Source organism: Tursiops truncatus, chromosome 6, assembly GCF_011762595.2.
Source record: "Tursiops truncatus isolate mTurTru1 chromosome 6, mTurTru1.mat.Y, whole genome shotgun sequence".
Lineage (NCBI taxonomy): Eukaryota > Metazoa > Chordata > Mammalia > Artiodactyla > Delphinidae > Tursiops > Tursiops truncatus.
This window is the reverse complement of record NC_047039.1, coordinates 109,072,689-109,090,829: the sequence shown is the minus strand read 5'-3', so window position 1 is coordinate 109,090,829 and position 18,141 is coordinate 109,072,689. Positions and strand designations below refer to the sequence as shown.

General features: G+C 58.5%; 2 protein-coding genes across 7 annotated transcripts; one reads left to right on the top strand and one right to left on the bottom strand.

Moving 5' to 3' along the window:
• Positions 1-1,352: 1,352 nt before the first annotated feature.
• Positions 1,353-6,625, top strand: ASB6 (ankyrin repeat and SOCS box containing 6). Of its 2 annotated transcripts, XM_033858814.2 has the most exons (6): positions 1,354-1,601; positions 2,637-2,818; positions 3,853-3,959; positions 4,060-4,168; positions 4,896-4,982; positions 5,085-6,625. In XM_033858814.2, the coding sequence occupies exons 1-6, from the start codon at positions 1,489-1,491 to the stop codon at positions 5,750-5,752; spliced, it is 1,266 nt and encodes a 421-aa protein (XP_033714705.1). In that variant the 5' UTR covers positions 1,354-1,488; the 3' UTR covers positions 5,753-6,625. The 2 variants fall into 2 exon arrangements, with proteins under 2 accessions (XP_073662801.1, XP_033714705.1); XM_073806700.1 differs by lacking the exon at positions 4,060-4,168 and having other exon boundaries at positions 1,353-1,601; positions 5,085-5,330.
• A 180-nt stretch (positions 6,626-6,805) lies between these two features.
• NTMT1 (N-terminal Xaa-Pro-Lys N-methyltransferase 1) lies at positions 6,806-17,914 on the bottom strand. Of its 5 annotated transcripts, XM_073806701.1 has the most exons (5): positions 15,873-16,025; positions 10,306-10,863; positions 9,656-9,868; positions 8,598-8,850; positions 6,806-7,753 (listed from the first exon to the last, which is right to left on the bottom strand). In XM_073806701.1, exons 3-5 carry the CDS (start codon positions 9,815-9,817, stop codon positions 7,497-7,499), a joined length of 672 nt encoding a protein of 223 aa, XP_073662802.1. In that variant the 5' UTR covers positions 9,818-9,868; positions 10,306-10,863; positions 15,873-16,025; the 3' UTR covers positions 6,806-7,496. The 5 variants fall into 5 exon arrangements, with proteins under 5 accessions (XP_073662802.1, XP_073662803.1, XP_033714706.1 ...); XM_073806702.1 differs by lacking the exons at positions 10,306-10,863; positions 15,873-16,025 and adding an exon at positions 17,782-17,914; XM_033858815.2 differs by lacking the exon at positions 10,306-10,863 and having other exon boundaries at positions 15,873-16,031.
• Between the last annotated feature and the right edge of the window lie 227 nt (positions 17,915-18,141).

The following is an 18,141-nucleotide window of genomic DNA, read 5'->3' as shown; positions in this document are numbered from 1 at the left end:
GGAAATCGGCGACGTGAGCAAAAAATGTCCCAATTTCACTTAAGGAGAAGATACTTCTTCCTGGAGTGAGAACCAAGGCAGATGTGTGCTGGGAACCAGGGACCCTTTGGTCTGGAGCCCCCCTAAGCTGGCCTGTCCTAACAGGGCTTAAACCCCACCCCTCTTTCTTGCTCCTTTAGGCAACGGAGGGGCAGGCAAAACGAGGCCTTCTGAGGCCTGATGGGGATTTTAATAGCTCATCACTTGATACGCACAACCACCTTGTAAACTGAACAATAATAACAGTGAGCAATTCTCCAGCCCCTGCTGTGTACTCCACGCTGCTGGGTCCCCATAGCTGGACCTGGAATACCTTGGACTGGGTTTTCTTGCTAAGACTGTTTTTGCTCTTGGCAGGGGAGCCTTATTCTATCTATCTTTTTACATTTAATCATAGACACACGGGGTTGTCTTTAAATTCATCTCTAAACGTTTTCTACTTCGCTCAACAACGCTTGCCTCTGACAGGTGCCAGGAGGGAGAGCTCCCACGCCCATGTGGTGGAAGTGGGGGTAGATGGGAGACCAGGGCTGCCACGGGCACAGCTGGGACTGGCGCACCTCTTCATAACGGACTTTCCAGAATCACGAAGACATCAGGGCTCCACTGTGGGCCTCAAGGTTGTGGAGGTTCAAATGCGAGGCCCAAGGCCGGATGCCTACACCCCAGAAAAGTGGCCCCAGGCTTGGGCTCCTTCCTGCTAGACTTCACTTCCACCCACAGTGACAGAGCTCTTGATCCAGGTTCTCGCGTGCGTTTGATTATCCCCATTATACAGATGAAGAAATTGAAGTTCATTGAGTCCATCAAGGCGGAAAGTGGAAGGAGACGGCAGCCTGCGGGGCCAGGAGCTCCAGGGGACAGAGACGCAGGAATCATCCCCATCGCCCGTCGGGTTGGGTGTGGTCCAGTCAGCGTGGGGCGAGGCGAGAGCCAGGCCCAGCCGTGGTCCGACCCGAGTCCATGGCGGCTCGCGGGCGCCGGGGGTTCGAGTCACCTCCACCGCGGGAAGGAGTTGGACAGGGGTCAAGCCGGTGTGCTCGCTCAATGGGCGGAGCTCGGACGACGCCCAGCGGCCGCGGGCGGGATCGCAGGGCGGAGCCGGGCCGGGCAGGCAAGGGACGGGCCCTCCAAGGGCTGGGATCCGGCTGGGCTGCAGGTCCGCGCCCTGCAGTCCCCCAGGGCCGCCCCCCAGACACCCCCAGTTGGCGCGCCCAGTCGCGCCGCGGTCCTCCCAGCCCGCAGAGGGCGCTGTCGTCCCCCGCTCTCTTTCCCGGGCCGGAGCGGGCCGGAAGTTTCAGTGTTACTTCCGGCGCGGAGCAGTTGGTTGGGCGGTGCAGTTGGCCGGCGAGGGGACTGGACCAGCAGTGGCCAAGCTTGGCCGAGACCGCGGCCCCCGGAACGTGCCCAATCGGCGTCTCGGCCTCGGCGGAAGGTGCGGCCGCCGCAATGCCGTTCCTGCACGGCTTCCGGAGGATTATCTTCGAGTACCAGCCGCTAGTGGATGCGATTCTGGGCTCCTTGGGCATCCAGGACCCCGAGCGGCAGGAGCCCCTGGACGGGTAACTCGCTCCCTTCCCGCCTCCGACCCGGAGCTGCATCCCTTTCATTGTCACTACAAACATGGCGGGGCGAGGCGGGCGGTGTCCCCACCTGACAGATAAGACAGACGGCGGTGGTGAGGACTCCCAGCTAGCGCAGGCAGGGCCGGAGGGTGGGGTGTCGGTAGGGCCTCCGCCTCAGGGCCCCACCCTGCGCCCTGCCTGTCCTGTGCCCTCCACCTGGAGTTGCAGAGGAGCAGGGTGGAATCTGTGAGCAGTGCGAAATGCGCTTTCCATGGCCGAGTTTGCACAGGCGCGGGTCTATCCGTGAACCGGTGGGAACGGTGTTAGAAAGCGCATCGTTCAGGGCTACGTCAGTGAGCTAAACCCCCAGCCTTCATGATGCTTGTGCTCCAGAGGAGAGAGACCGACAGTCATAAGTGAACTTAAGTAAATAGTGTATTAGGTGGAACAGAGAAAAGAGCAGAGGAAAGGGGGATCAGGTGTGCGTTTTGGGGACCCGTTGGAATTGGCGAGGGAGGTAGGTGGGTTGGGACTTTGTGTGCGCTCAGCCTTCGGAACACCAGACGTCCCTGGGTGTGAGCGAGGGAGGAGGTCTGCTGACTGCCCTGGCTGTGGGGTTGCCTGGGCTGGTCTGGCATCCTCTGCCGCTCAGGGACAGTCACTGTCTGCGGTGGGAGGGTGTCAGTGTCTGGTACTTGATCTTGGCCACAAGAGTTCCCTTCAGTGCCAACAGCCCAGGTGTATGAGGCTTTGTACCCAAGCCAGGGGCTAGATTCTCTGGGCCGCTTGGAGGGAGGCTGAAGACAGCCCCAGTCCTTTCTCAGCAAACCCGAGGAGTCTGCTCCAGTGAGCAGATCCAGCTTGGCCCTCTCTACCACCGACCTTTTCTAAAGAGACTTTCAGCCCCACGGAGCCAGGGCCCTGCCTCTGTGTGACAGCAGGAGACTAAAGGCCACCTGCCCACAGGGTACCCAGCCAGCTGGTCCCACTGCTGTTCCCACCCTCAACTGGTCTGCCTCTCTCCTGCCCCAGGCCCAGTTATGTCGCCAGTGAGGAGAGCCGGATCCTCGTTCTCACTGAGCTGCTGGAGAGAAAAGCCCACTCTCCATTTTACCAGGAAGGCGTGAGCAACGCCCTGCTGAAGATGGCTGAGCTGGGACTGACGCGCGCAGCTGACGTTCTCCTGCGGAATGGGGCCAACCTCAACTTCGAAGGTCAGCTGGAGCCCAGAGGGGCCGGGGTGGGTAGGTGGCTTAAGTTTGGCCCTGCTTTGGGTGGGCGGCCAAGCCTTCGGGGTCTGCTTTTACTGTTCTCTTGGGAGATACTTCCCTCATTTATGTCACGGGTGATGACTAAGGACACCCACATTGGGTGGCCTCCCATCCCCCTGCGGGCTTTCAAATGGCCCTTAACCACCTCTGATCAAGAGCGAGTTTGTCACTGCTTCTACCATGTGATTGCTTTAGCAAACTTTCCCCCAGCTCCCAGCTAAATCCCTGCCTCCATTAATGTGAAAATGTGGCTGCTGGCGCTGTGCCCAGAGCTCAGGGAATGTAATTTTCTGACACTCGTTCTGAGCCACCTTGCATTCTTGTTCTTGCCACAGGGAGAGGGGAAAACAGATAAGACTCACTGGGCATAAATGACAGCAGGACGCTGTTGGCTTCTAGCTTGTGTGCTGGGGGTGGTGATGGAGCCATTATTCCTTCCCTCTTCGCTTTCACCCTGGGAGGGCAGGCAGAGTCGGCCAGGAGACATGCAGGGCTGACTTGGGGCCGACTTGGGGGTTTTGTGCTGACACAGGATGTGGCCAGGCGTGTCTCCCCTCCCCATTTGAGGACAGGCTCAGAGGCTTCTAGGCTCCTGGAGGGTCACAGAGCTGAGAGAGGTGGGGGAGGCATTGTGAAGTCAGCCACTGGGAGACCCAGCTGTGAGAACTTGGCTTTTATTGCAAGACTTACGGAGCTGTCACTCTGCGTATTCCTCCCAACAGCCCTGTTTAGGTCCCATTTTACAGAAGGAACTAAGACCCGGATTAAGTACGATGTCCATTAATCAGAACAGCCCCAGGATCCAAACCTAGGCCTGACTCCATGCACTGTCCGACGAAGACAGCTGTGTCCCGACCCCTCGTGGTGCTGGGAGCCCTTAGGTCGGAGCACTGCGGCTGGGCTGCCAGGCTGGTCCTGGGACCCTGCGAGAATGTGCCGACAGGCAGGACTGACGTAAGCTGTGTCTGTGCCCTCAGACCCGGTCACCTACTACACGGCCCTGCACATCGCCGTCCTGCGAAACCAGCCTGACATGGTGGAGCTGCTGGTGCGCCACGGGGCCGACATTAACCGCAGGGACCGGGTAAGAGCCAGGTCCGGCCTGCTCTGAAGGGGGGATGTGGTCGGGGCCCTGAGCAGCTCACAGGCCCCCGGGCCGACGCGGCTGTGCTTTCTTGACTCAGATCCACGAGAGCAGCCCCTTGGACCTGGCCAGCGAGGAGCCGGAGCGCCTGCCCTGCCTGCAGCGCCTCCTGGACCTTGGAGCAGATGTCAACGCGGCCGACAAGCATGGTGGGTGCCTCCTGTAGAGGAGCAGGGTGGGCCTGGGCCGAATTGCCTTGTGGGGTTACCCAGGGTAACCCGGGACGATGGCTTGGCAGGCAGGCTGGAGGCGGCCCCTCTGATGGCACAGCACGGCCGGGCGCACACTGGTGCATTTTGCTGACTCGCCGAGGCTTGAGAGGCAGTGCGTCATCGGTCCCGTAAGGGCATCTGTAGGAGGAAATGGGGTACCTGTGTGCTCAGCTTCTGAGGGACAGGGCTCCCTGTCGGGAGAGACCCAGCCTGGGTCTCAGGTAGCATCTCAGGGTCTAGAAAAGTCCTGCTTTCCCTGGCCCTTCTGTTCCCATTTTTGTGTGAGTGGAGTGAGAATGGCCAGAAACCTGTCATCCTCCGCGCAGAAACAGAGACACAGATGTAGAGAACAAACGTATGGACACCAAGGGGGGAAAGTGGCAGGGGGGCTGGTGGTGGGATGAATTGGGAGATTGGGATTGACATGTATACACTACCATGTGTAAAACAGATAGCTAGTGGAAACCTGCTATGTAAAAAACAAATAAATTCAAAAAATTCAAAAGAAAGAAACCTGTCACCCTCAGCCCCAGGTGAGAGAGGTCAGTCATTATTGAAGTTCGTTTTCTGGTCCCGAGGGTCTGTGTTTCCCTTCCACCTCTGGGGTTGGTCTGACCTCGGCTTCCCGGCCTCCCACTGCCCCCCACTCACTCTCCCTCCCTAGGAAAGACTGCTCTGCTCCATGCTCTGGCCAGCAGTGACGGGGTGCAAATCCACAACACTGAGAACATCCGCCTCTTGCTGGAAGGAGGTGAGCCTTGTCCTTCCATGCTGCCCCCTGGAACACGAAGCATTGCTTTGCCAGGGTTTAAGGCCTCCTCCCACCGTCTCTTCTCCCTCCTGGTTCTTCTAGGGGCGGATGTCAAGGCTACCACCAAAGACGGGGACACGGTGTTCACCTGCATCATCTTTCTGCTGGGCGAGACGGTGGGAGGTGACAAAGAGGAGGCCCAGTTGATCAACCGCTTCTGCTTCCAAGTAACGCAGCTGCTGCTGGCTCACGGCGCCGACCCCAGCGAGTGCCCGGCCCACGAGTCCCTCACGCACATCTGCCTCAAGAGCTTTAAGCTGCACTTCCCTCTCCTGCGCTTCCTGCTGGAGTCCGGGGCCGCCTATAACTGTTCCCTCCACGGCGCGTCCTGCTGGTCCGGCTTCCACATCATCTTCGAGAGGCTCTGCTCCCACCCAGGCTGCGCGGAGGACGAGAGTCACGTGGACCTGCTGCGCAAAGCTGAGACCGTCCTGGATCTCATGGTGACTAATTCCCACAAACTCCAGCTGCCTGAAAACTTCGATATCCATCCCGTGGGCAGCCTGGCAGACAAGATCCAGGCCCTTCACTTCTCCTTGAGGCAGCTGGAGAGCTACCCCCCACCCCTCAAGCACCTGTGTCGCGTTTACATCCGGCTCTACCTTCAGCCGTGGCCTGTGGACGCGAAGGTCAAGGCCCTACCTCTGCCCGACAGGCTCAAGTGGTACCTCCTCAGTGAGCACAGTGGCACCGTCGAAGACGACATCTGACAGCTGCGACTGCAGGGAACAGGGTCTGGGCAGCTCAACCTGTTGGTGGATTTAAGTACCTGTGGCGGCCTTAGGGGAGAACCTTCAGCCCCGTCTGTCAGAAGGTGCATGTTGGAGGTGAGACTGGATCCTTACTGAGGACAGAGAAAGCCAGGTGGAACCCGGCAGCTGCAAGCACCCCAGTGGGGAAAGGCTTCCGTCTTCCAGGCAGACCGCCCCCGCTTCCCTCTGGCAGCACCCCCAAGTCTCACCCCACAGTGGAACAAGGGACAGGGTTTAGACTTGGGACACGTTTGTACCCTCTCAGTCTGAGGGAAGCGCCAGGCATTTAGAGAAGCAGGGTAGCTCCGAGACCGGGCCCTCCTGCGGGCTGCAGGAAGCTGGCCTGTTCTGCGTGGAGACGCGGCTGAGGCCGGAGCAGGCGGGAGGGGCCTGCGGGGTGCAGCCCAGCCGAGACCCTTTACATGCGCCTCCGCTCCAGAGTCCGTCAGAAAGTAAGTGCTTCTGGGCAGGCAGGGAGGAAGCTGAGCTGCCTCCTGCGGCGTCTGCAGCTCTGGGCCCAGGTCGCCCCCCAGGGTGCAGGGCTCTGCTCTGGTGGCAGCTGTTTGTGCCAAACCTGGGGTTCTGGGGACCATGCCTTCTACAAAGCAATCATGCATGGCCAGGGGCTGTCCTTCCAAAGTGTCTCGCTTTGTGCGGGATCATCTGATGGAGGAAGCCACCGAGGCTGAAAGCTAGCCTCCGCCCTGGGCTGAGCCCTCAGCAGGCTGTCTGCAAGTCACACAGGGGGTCACTGTGAATTGTGTAAATGCCTGGGAGATGAGCTGAGACAACCCAATGATATATTATAAAATTAAACTAATTTCCCTTGGCCTTAAAGGTCCTTGTATAACATTTCTGCCCCGCCCTTTCCCGAGTTCAGGGTAAAGGGTCCACGGCAGCCGAAGAAGAGGCGGCAGAGGCACGAGGAGATGCCCCGCTCAGGAGAGCAGCTTTCAAGCAGCACAGCACTGTTGTCTCAGTAAAGAAAAGCACCACTCCACACTGGCGAAGGCCTTTCCAGTACAGGGGTTCACCCTTTTATTTTTGACTGAAAATGCCCCCTAAGGAGGAGCCACAAGGCACAGCCGAGAGGGAAGCTCCAGGCCTCTCCCCTCCCTGCAGGCTGTGGTGACGATCACGTTAAGGGCCCCAGGGCCCCATCTCCAAATAGCACCCGGAACGTGGACATCCCATCAACTGCACCGCTCGGCAGGCACCACGTAGGCTCAGCGCAGGCAGGAGGGTGCTGAGGGCCGCAGGCTCCACGGGCCCAGCTCCGCTCCCCTCCCCTCTGGAGGTGTAAGGTCCTCGGCAACCGCTTTAGGGGTTACTCTCTTCCTCTTACGCCAGCCAGGCCTGTGGCAGGAAGGCCAGGTGCTGTTACTGGAGAGCAGGGAGTCTCACTTCTGATGGGACCGCCGGATTCCCACGAGGCGAGCATCGGAGGCCCAGGGGTCGCATGGGCCCACAGGGCCCAGTCCCCGCCGCTCACTCCGGCCTCGCTGCCCCATTCAGTGGCGCCCCTCCCGACTGGGCCCCCTTATGCCTTTTTAATAAGAGTCCGTATAGTGAGTGGACGGCAGACAGGTATATTTCGTGGCCCCGCTCAGCACCCCCGAACCATCGAGGTTGAGCGTGTGGACCGCGTGCAGCTGCCAGTCCTCCCCCACCCACACTGGTCCCTCTCTCCTGCCAGCCCCGCTCATCTCAGGGCTAAGCTGTACACGTGGTAGATCTCGTCCGGAAGGTTCTCCTGCCGCTCCTGGGCCAGGAGGCTGAGGCCCGCGCTGCGGACGATCCTGTGGACCACGTCGAGGTCCCGGCACACGCTGCTGTCCACATCATCCAGGATCACGCCCTCCTGGGCCATGTTGTCTTTGATGACGATGATGCCGTTGGGGCGGAGGCCCCGCTTGCAGCGCCGCAGGAACTCGGCCAGGTGCTGATCGGTCAGGTGGCCTGGGGGAGGCAGAGGCCGTCACGAGGGAAGGATGCCAGCCCCTCCATGCCACTGCGTGTCCACTTGCTGAGCACTTACTCAGTGCTGAACACACAGGGCCACTGGCTTTCAACAGCCCGGAGGGGTTTGCCAAAGCCCATTTTAAGAGGAAACGGGCTCAAAAGTCACCTACCCAAGGGCAATCACAACGTATGCTGCTGGGATTTCACCCTGACTGGGTGACTTCCAGGCCGTGCCCAACACCTACACTCCACCCGCCCCTCCTAGGCCTGGATCAGCGGAGTGTACCAAACAGAGTTCCTTCCCTACATCACAACTCCTAACAGGCTTTTGAGGACCACAAAACACAGGGCAAATCCAGCGTGTTCCCAGCAGCCTGGGCCGCCCACCTGGAGGAGGTGGCCTGCTGCTAGGTGGGCAGCCTGAGGAGAGCACCCTGGGTACGCCTTCAGGCCAAGTGGGTGCAGGACCGGGTGGTAAAACGGCTCGGTCACCGCGAACGCCAGAGGGGCGGCCAGGGCTCCAACTCTTCCTCTTACTGAAAGCCCTTCTTATGAAAACTCATTTCCACATTCTTTGAATGTAGTAAGTTACTGATAATTAAAACTTTTCAACAACAAAATCTGTCCCCAAATGGGTCACAGCAGGTATTGAGTTGAAACAAAACATGGAAGCAAGTGAACCTTGTAGGTGGAGTCCTGGCGAGTGCAGGGAGGATTCGAGGAATGCCCGCTGGCCGCCCTCTGCAGCAGCGCCAGAGCCTCAGCTCCCACGGCCTCGGGAAGCCCAGCCTCTGCGGTGAGAGACGTGCAGGCAGGCGGAGAAGGGGCGCGGGATGCTCACCTATCACCCACTGGATCCAGATGACGTCGTAAGAGTGCGGCTCCGGGCTGAAGTCCTGGAGGCCGCAGCAGAAGAAGTTCCTCACTCTCTTGCCTTCCTCACCCAGGTAGGTCTTGGCCTTGACCAGAAAGTCCTCCGTCACGTCCACCATGTCCACCACTCCGAAGAGAGGCAAGAGCAGCCTCTTGGTGATCCTTCCGATGCCGGCTCCGCAGTCCAGGGCGTACGAGGTTCCCGTCTTGTTTGGGCCTTCCTGAAAGAGCAGAGAAGGCACAGACTATAAGGAAGGGTTAGAAAGCCACAGGGACCCTGTCACTGTGAAGGGGCCTTTCCTCACGAGCCCCTGGAACTACTCAGATCAGGCCTGGGCACAGACCGGCAGCTGGCACCGGTGGGGCCAGCAGTGGGCGTAAGCACAGCACAGCCTTTTCCTGGGCCACATGTTTCTAACGTGAAAGCCAACCTCCACTTAAAGGTGTTAAGTAGGTGCGTTCATCTCCTGTCACTCCTGAGACCCCATTAAAAGGACAGCAGCAGAGAGAGAATAAAGAATTCAAGCAGTAAAAGGATGGAGGAGGGCACTCAGTGAACAAATCTGGGAAGATGGAACGTGGGTGGAGCAGGGGGCAGGCAGCAGCCTCGGTGTTTGCCGAGGGACAGGCAGGGAGGCTCTGGCCACGGCGATGCCAGCCTGGCACAGAGGAGGGTGGCGGGGCGAGGAACGAGAAGCTGTGCTGGCCGAACGGCCAACACCCACAGCCCAGATGCTTGCAAACACGGCAGGAGAGCAAAGGTTTTGCCTCTGGAAAAATAGAACAGTTTGAGGAGCCTGCTCCGTTCTGGCACCGAGAGGCCCCAGCGTAACAGCTGCCTCCTGTCGGGTGACCTTGGGGCAAAGCCTGTGAGTCACCCCGCCCCACCCGCTCTTCAAGGCCTGGGTCGTGGACACAATGAGGTGACCCTGTGGCGGCGAGTGGGAAGGTGGCGCCCCACGCAGAGCAGGCAGTGCCACCGGCGCCACCGCCTCTCCTCCTGGAGAGCACAGCAGCCCTGCCTACCCTCAGAAACCTCTGCAGGAACTTCCGGGAGCTGGTGATGTCGATGCTGGAGATGTGGCCATACCCCCCGAGCATGCCGTCCACGGTGGCCGGGACCTCCTTCCAGTATGTCTTGGCCTTGGAATAGAATTGTTTCTCGTCCTCTATCACCTCGCTCGTCATGCTGTCACCAGCCACGTCTTTGCTCAGGCACCAGACTCAGCAGCGGTGTCCCTGAATAAAAAAAGGAGGGAAGCAGCCAGGTTGAGGGCCCTGGGCTCCCCGCATGCTTCTGCTGGTCACACGATCCTGCCTGACGCAGAGGAGTGGCCAGTGTCCCCCAACCTGCTTCTACCCATTAGAGGGCATTGCCCCCCGTCTCTTGCATTCAAGTCATTTTGCAAAGCTATCTTCATGTCAGAGCAGGACACCCAGAGTCCTGGCTTCTAGTTCTTTCCTTACCCTACATGACACCTGACTCAGTGGCTTCTGAACCCAAGGTACGGAGAACCCCAATCTACACTTAAGAGAAATGAAAACAAAGCAAGGAACCCAAGCCTCCTATAGCAGACATTCCGGGTGATCCCAGCAGGGCCCGAGGGGCCCCACGCCTCCCTTCCTCCGTCGCGAGCGCAGAAATAAGCTCACTGCGGGGTCCAGTCCACGGTTACCCATGAGCCTGACTCTGTGCCAGGTGCTGTCTGTGAACAGGGAGACGGCCAGGCGGATACACGATCAGGCATGTGTGAGGGCTGCGGAGAGGTACAAGGTGCTGGCAGAGCACAGGTGTCAGGAGAAGCGACACACCAGCTAACATCGAGGATGAGGAAGCGTTCGCTCAGCAACCAGGAAGACAGGCGCGTGCGTTGCCCTTCCAACGGGAAACTCGGGGTCCTAAGGGTCATGTTTACTAGTTTCGACTTCACACCAAAGAACAGCGAGCCGGAACTACTCTAGGTTGAGCAGGGAGTGGCCTGAGATGTGTGCTTCTGGAAGGCTGCGTTGGCAGCCGCGTGGGCTGCAGGGGAGAGTGAAAGCAGACGGCCGGGCCCTGATGGCAGAGCGGAGGCCCACCGCCAGCGCCACATTCAGCCAGCTGGGCCACGCCACGTAGGGGGTGGAGGGTCACACCTCTCCCGAGGCACCGCGCTCATCTACAGATGCTCGCCGTGCGCAGGGCCATTCCAGCCGCCGTGAGGCTTGTCCAGATAAGGTTCAACACCCAGAGGCTTACAGCAGGGGAGACAGGGAAGAAATGGAGCCAATGAGAACACGAGGCAGAAACGAGGACTCTCGTTGAGCCACAAAGTGTTATGGGAACTCGAGGGGTAGAGGAGTCCCTTCCGAATGGCGGGCCCGGAGGACGAGGAATGCTCTGGAAGGGCACAGGGACAGAGCAGAGGTGGCATGGCACGCGTGCCACACAGAGGGCTGCGGACGGCCGGGCTGGCTGCAGTGTGGACAGAGAAGAGTGTGGGAGGTGAGCCCGTCCTGGCAGACGGGGCCTGGAGTACAGCACCCTGAGTGCAGCCTGGGGCCATGGGCCCAGTCTGTCAACAACAGGAAACTGATCAGCTGAGTTTCTGAAGGGCAGGGGTGTGCGGGGACCCAGCCTGCGGGGGCTGAGTGGCGACGGTGCAGGAACGGTGGTGCCGTGCCAGGAGACAGAACGGGGGTAGCAGCCACCCATCCTCTGCCCACACGCGTTGCGCACTCTTCGCTGGCCACTGGACCCTCACGACTCACCGCGACCCAGGCACCCCACGGGCCCCGTGTAGAGGAGGGAGGCGATGCACACGGTGGCATCCTACCCAAGGTCAAGGGGCCCGTGCGTTTGCCGAGCCCTGGGCCTTCCCCCGTGAGCAGCTGATTTTCAACACAGGGTTTCACTTACGTGTCACCTCAAAGAGGCCTTCCCTGACCAGTCTAAGGTGCCTTCCTCCAACACGCTTACCCGATGCCCGTGGTTCCTGCCTTCGGAGTGCGTATTTCTAGCTGAAATGACAGTTTACTGACCGTCTGGCCTCCACTAGAATGGAAGCCCCGAGGTAGGACCTTGCCTTTTCACCACTGCGTCCCGGCACTGAGCCACAGGAGTCCCTCAGTGCAGGGGTGAAAGCCCCCAGTCCCCCAGGAAAGCTGTGCAAGTCTGTGCTCCCGGGGGCTCACTCCGCCCCCTTTACAGTACTCCACGGGGCTGTAGTTAAGTCACTGACCTCCCGGTATGGTCCTCAAAACCAGCTGAAACCCCCGTAAGACCGAGAAGTGCTTTAAGAGCTTCAAGAGAAGTAACAGAAAAGCGCCCTGAGGACAAGCACGGGCCTTCGACACACAACTTAGGGCCCAGAGGCAGCGCAGGGGAACAAAACAAGAAGCGCTGAGGATCTTCACTGCCATGGCTGTAGCTAGCCTCCGACATACACCTGCACTCTGAACTTGTCCTGGAAGACAAGGAACCTTCCAGAAGCAGCAGGACCACCCCAGCCAAACAACTCAGAAATGCTGCTCCCTGACGCAATTCCACTTCTGCCACGGCCAGCCCTTTCCGGAGACGCCAGCCAGCCAGTGGGGGCACCGGGGGAGGGCCTGGCCTGGCTGCTGGGAACAGATGGGAAGGGGGCCGCCGCCTCGTCCCCGGACCCGGCTCCTTCTGTGGACCCGGGCGTTCCCCGGGGACAGGGGTCACACGCGGGCCTTCTGCGGAACAGGAGGGAGCCGACAGCATCCACAGGCCCCACCAGGGTTGCCCTTAGACCTGGGCTTTGCCACTGTTTCCACCCTCCGTAGACCCCTTCCACTGTGCCCCCAGAGACCCCTGGCTCCCCCCCACTTCAGGTTCTCGAATCAGCTCTCAGACGGATCCCCTCCCTTCTCTGTTCAGGTACAGGGCTTGGGACTCCAATGAGGACGGTTCCAGTTACGGCACCAACCCAAGAGCCCTTTGGGGTGACAGGCTGGGGGGCCTCAGTTCTAAATACTGCCCCCAGCCCTGGCTCACGGCAGCGTCCCACACCCGCGCCCCAGCCCACAGGAGGAAGCGGCGCGCTGCTTGTGAGAATGACCTCTCGTTCCAGCCTCGAGGAACGTGACAAGCAAAAGCACGTGGAGACCTGCCAGTCCCCGAGAACGCAGATGTGGCACAGCAAGTGTCACTGTAGCTCCCTGAGAACTGACAGGAGAGGGAGCCAGCAGCTTGAATGTTACCATCCACCTTCCTGGGTTTGGGGGCTGCTTATGTGGACGCGGTCTGAAAGGCCAAGTGGGCCCCCCAGCCCCCGCCGACAGGCACCACAGCAACACTTTCCCAGCCCCTCCGCTGTCACCAGGAAGGACAGCACCAGAGCCGGCCACGCAGCAGTGCTCCCACTCGGGCAAGCCCAGCGAGTCCGGCCCCGTCCCCCTCAGGAAGGACAGCACCAGAGCCGGCCACGCAGCAGTGCTCCCACTCGGACGAGCTGAGCGAGTTCGGCCCCGTCCCCCTCAGGAAGGACAGCACCAGAGCCGGCCACGCAGCAGTGCTCCCACTCGGACGAGCCGAGCGAGTCCGGCCCCGTCCCCCTCAGGAAGGACAGCACCAGAGCCGGCCACGCAGCCGTGCTCCCACTCGGGCGAGCTGAGCGAGTTCAGCCCTGTCCCCCTCACACGAACTGCTGGCTTTGTATTTGTGTCTGTCACCCCACTGGACTGGGAACTCCTTAGAAAGCAGTGGCGACACCCTGAGATGTATCACTGTATTTCTCCTGCGTCTCATGTAGCTCATAGGTATTCAACAAAGTTCCCTTCCGATCAGATGAACAGAATAAATCCAGGGCCAGACGCTTCCCTGGCTGTACTCTCTCTGCCTGTCTGTCTGCCTTCCCTCCCAGGAGGCCCAGGGACGCTAAGTCTACACCATTAGCCTAACACCTGCTGCGAGGTGGGTGTTTACTAACTGGTTTTGCTGAATGAATCGCAGAAGGACCTTTGTGCGGCCAGTCATTCTCCACTTTTAAGAAAATCCTGCAGACAAAAATCGAATCATTCAAACCTGATATCACTGAAGCCCTTTACTGACGATACAATTTTTTGCTTTACCAAAAGCCTTACAACATGATTCCTTTAAATGTCAAGGTCCCCCGAATAATCCAATTTACAAGAATTCCACTTATGGGTACATTCTAGGAACAAGCCAGGGGAGGCACATCTAGGCTGGGAAATGGCAAGTGTAACTCTGACATTTGTCCTAACAGCTTGGATTCATTAGTAAACATGACTTCTGGGGCCCTGTCTACACTTTGCCTCCCAGAGTCCAGACTGAGGTGGGCAGGAGGTCCCTAGGAGTCAGAGGGAACGGCGGGGCTGTCAGTCAACCCGCAGGAGGTCCTCCTGCACTCTGCCCTGCTGGGATCACAGCAAGGAAGGAGCCACATGGCCGCAGGGACAGGGGAGGGGCCTGGGCGGTCTGGCTTCCTGCACTCTGGGCTAGCTTGGAGGGGAAGTGAGACCCTTTGCTCCTAGGGAACTTCTGCTCCTCAGCAAGTGGAATGTGTCTGTGAATACTTCATGATCATCTGGCCACCTACCCATGCCCCCCTCCAAGGTGTTCAGGGCCACCCCGGCCAGCCGCCCCAGCTATTACTCTGTTCCCAGGATCCATGGAAGAGAATGGGGTTGGAACTGTCACCACCAGGCTCTGCAGGCTCGGCTCGTCCTCATTTACGAGTCTCTAAGGAAAAGCCTGGAAGCATCGGGAGGCACGAGCCTGCTTGATGTTACCTCTTCCTTCCCACACCCTCGTGGACAGGGCCTGTTCTCCCTGGCTCTGTGTGGACAGCCATTGGACTTCTGAGAATGGCAGGGTGTTCTATGAAAAAGAAAGGAGGGAGGGAGTAAAGAAGACCAAAAAAAAAAAAAAAGGGGGGGGGGGAGCGGGATTTAAAAACAAAGGCTCTGAAGGAGTTGAATGAACCAGGTGTGAATCCTGGCTCTACTTCTCACTGGCTGTGTAAGCGCAGATAAGACACAACCTCAGTTACGTGTCTTTATCTATAAAATGGGAACAGCAGCATTGACTTTCTAGGAAGGCTGTGAGGATTAAACGTGGATATACAAGCGTAAAGTGGTCCATGCACTGCTGGGTGTGCATTAATCCCCAAAATCTCTGTCAGATGAGATTCTCATCGATTCTCTCCGCCAAGTGTGAAGCCCTAATGAGAAAATGTGCTGAAAGGCCCCCTAAACCAGAGTGCTGGCCACACCTAAGGGATCATGACTGGTACTGCTGGGTGGTCGTTCCAGTGACTCAGCTCTGCCAATCCGCAGAGGGGAGTGAGCTTCCCATCCACGGAAGCACGGAAACCCTGCTGGTTTTGGTGACTCTGTCTGTGATTCTAGGGCTTCTAGTCTCCACCAAAGCATTCTGCGTGTACTCCAACCCTCCCACAGTCCCTAGTTCACAGAGAGAAAAACCATTCCACTCATGGAGTAATGCACACACACAGAAAACCAGGAACAAAACAAGGACGGAATCCAGACTTCTTACTGGGTCAAGGCCCTAGTCCTCCCAGGGGTGCATCCCATCTCACTGGGCAGATTCCATACCTCCAGACCATGTGCAGTACTGCCCAGCCCCACCCGTAAGGCCTCTGCCACCAGCTGGTTCTATCCCTTATTGTACAGAGAAACCACGGTCCGGAGAGAGATCCCACAGTTGACGGGCAGCAAAGCCTGGGCCTTCTGATACGGCAGCCTCTCTGCCAACAGGCTGACCTTGGCTCCAAGGGCTCCTCGCGGCGGGCTGTCTTTTGAGCGGCACCTATGTTGACCCCTAACTGGGGTCGGGTCCAAGGTGAAACATGATAGCAACGCCTATGTAACCGGGCACTACCCTGTGCCCGACTCTGATCTGAGCATTTTACTCAATCCTCACACCCACCCTCCTAGTGGGTGCTCTCCTTACCCGTTTCTCACAGGGGAAACTGAGGCTCAGAGAGGGAAAAGAACTTGCTGCGGCGGGGGCCGGCGTGGGGGAGTGCCCTGATCAGGCTTGGGGGGCCTCGGCCTTCCTCCTCCCACCCCACCTGGGGCCCAGGGCCGGCCGGCCTGCCGGCGGACCTCCCCGGAGTGCGCACGTGGGGCCCTGCCGGCTCGCGCCCGGGTCACGTGAGGAGCCGGGGCCTCAGGGCGCCCAGGCCGTTGGGGGCCGGGGCCTCCCCTCTCCCGGCGGCCGCCGTCCCCCGCTCCGCCTCGCGCTACTCACCCCACGCGGGGGCTCCTAGGACCCGGGAGAAGAGGACGGGGAAAAGGAAGGGAGGGAGGAGGCGGCGGCGACGGCGGCGACGGCGGCGAAGACCCCAGCAGCCCCCAAGCAGCTCCACGTAACCTCTACCAGACGCTACACCTCGCGGCGCGCGCCGCCTTTGTCCGCTTACGTCACTTCCGGGCTCCCGGGGGCGGGGCCGCATAGGGCTCCGCCCCGTGGGCTTCGGACCTAACTCGAGTACTGTCCCGGGAAGAGCTTCCAACTCTAAAAAGCCGCAGCGCCGACCCTGTCCCGCCTCCAGCTTGCAGCTCATTAGGAGGCGGCACGGCTGGACTTTTAAAAACGAGCGTTCTGTGGAGTTTCCACTGGGTAAAAAGGGGAGGGGGAGCCTTATGCAAGCCTTAATCCCACCCATAACAATTAATATCTTAAAATATACAGATCAAAAAGAAAAAAAAAGGAAGAAAAATACCCTTGACAGTGCCAAGGGGTTGCCACTCCAAATAAGCAGAGCAAATCCATGAAATTTCTGTTCCCAAAAGATTGCCCTCCCCTAGGCTCCTGCCATACACAGAAATTCTGGAGCGGTCCCTGAAGCAGCCTTGATGGAAATGAGAGTTTGCAGGTAGGTAGACCTTGTGAACTTTTCCAAGCCTCAGTCTCCACTTCTGCCAGGTAGATGGAATGCTCTGAGGGTTAAATTTGTGGGATATTATGCGTCAAGACTTCAGCCCTGTGCTTGGAGCCGGCTCTCAGTAAATAGAAGCTGACTCATAATATTCGTCATAATATTCACCTATGTCATCATATTCACAATATTCGTCATAAGTTCTTTTTTCCTAAACTGACATCCTGGCTTAGATTTACAGTGCCTTCCTCTGGGCGTCGCACCAAGGAGGGGCTTAAAATGTGTTTGCTCTAATGAAGAGAAAGCTATGGGGGGGGGGGTTCCCTGAAAAGCCCCACCCGCTTTTGAGTCCCCCAAATCTGTCCGTATTATGCAGCATCCTCGCTAGGGCACTGCAGGTCAGACTTGGTTCCCCTGGCCTGGGCTCCTCTCCCAAGCTTCATTTTCCATGTCACTATGGCAAGGGGGTAAATCTTGGGCAATCTCAATCTGGAGGTTTCTATAATCTTTGGGGGGCAGCTCTGAGCCTAGCTTTTTTAGGGGTGCCTAAAAATCCACCCCTACCTTTTTTTCCTGTCAATGGAAGACAAACTCCCTTCCCTACACCTGGACTCCAAGGCCTTTCCAGGTCTGGCCAGTCCACTAACCTCAAAGCCTCTCGCATCTCTGAATTCCCAAGCCTCGCACATAGTAGATGCTCAATAAATGTTTGCAGCATGTAAGGGCTGGAGGCCTCCTTAGAAATCATCTAGGTAGTCTGGTGTTCCTCATCCATTTTTTAAAAACTCACAAACACTTAGAATAAATATAAAAATTTCTCACCTTCCCCACACAATGTTCCGTCTTCCCAAGGAGGTATGCCCTTCCATCCCTGGTTGAGGAGTATTTTCGGAAATGTATTACATTGTCTGGGATGCCTCCTCCAGGCAGACATCTTGTCATTTGAATTCCAAAGTCATTTTATTCATTTTCAAATTGTAAAATCCTACCAGGCCAGTGAAATTACTGGTCCAAACTACACTCGTCCCCCACTCAAGTTTTACAATACGAGCTTTTTCCCTGCCCGCTCCCAGCCAAGAGTCACAGGTGGAGGCCAACAGTCCATTTTACCGTGGAGCCCTGAGAAAGGAGAGATTTATCCAGCACCACACAGCAAGCAGGAACAGAGCATGGACTCACAACTGGTTCCTCATAGTCTCCAGGCCCACCGCATTCTTACTACCCAGTCTTCTAGTTGAAGTTCCACCTCCAAACCCACCCAGCCCAAACATGACCCACCTGAGCCTCCCGGATCCAGAGAGGGTAGCTGAACCCAGGGCCCTCCATCCCTGGCTTGGGCCTGGCTGCCCTGGCCAGGAGTCCCACGCTCCCTTGTGACTGCAGCCTTGGCATCCTGAGCACAACAGCCCCGCCCTCTGCCCCCCAGCCTCAGTGCCCACTTCACCTTGGGCGAGGGGTGGATCATAATGACCCTGAAGAGGCCATGGAGGCAGCAGGGAGGGGCCAGCAGAGGGACCAAGCCGGGAAGACGGGCTCTTCCAAGGAGCAGCCCACCTGGTAGGGGGCTCTAACTTCAGGGGACTGTCTCCGGCCCCGCCCCAAAGCCCCACTAGGGTGAATGTGACACTAGAAACCAGC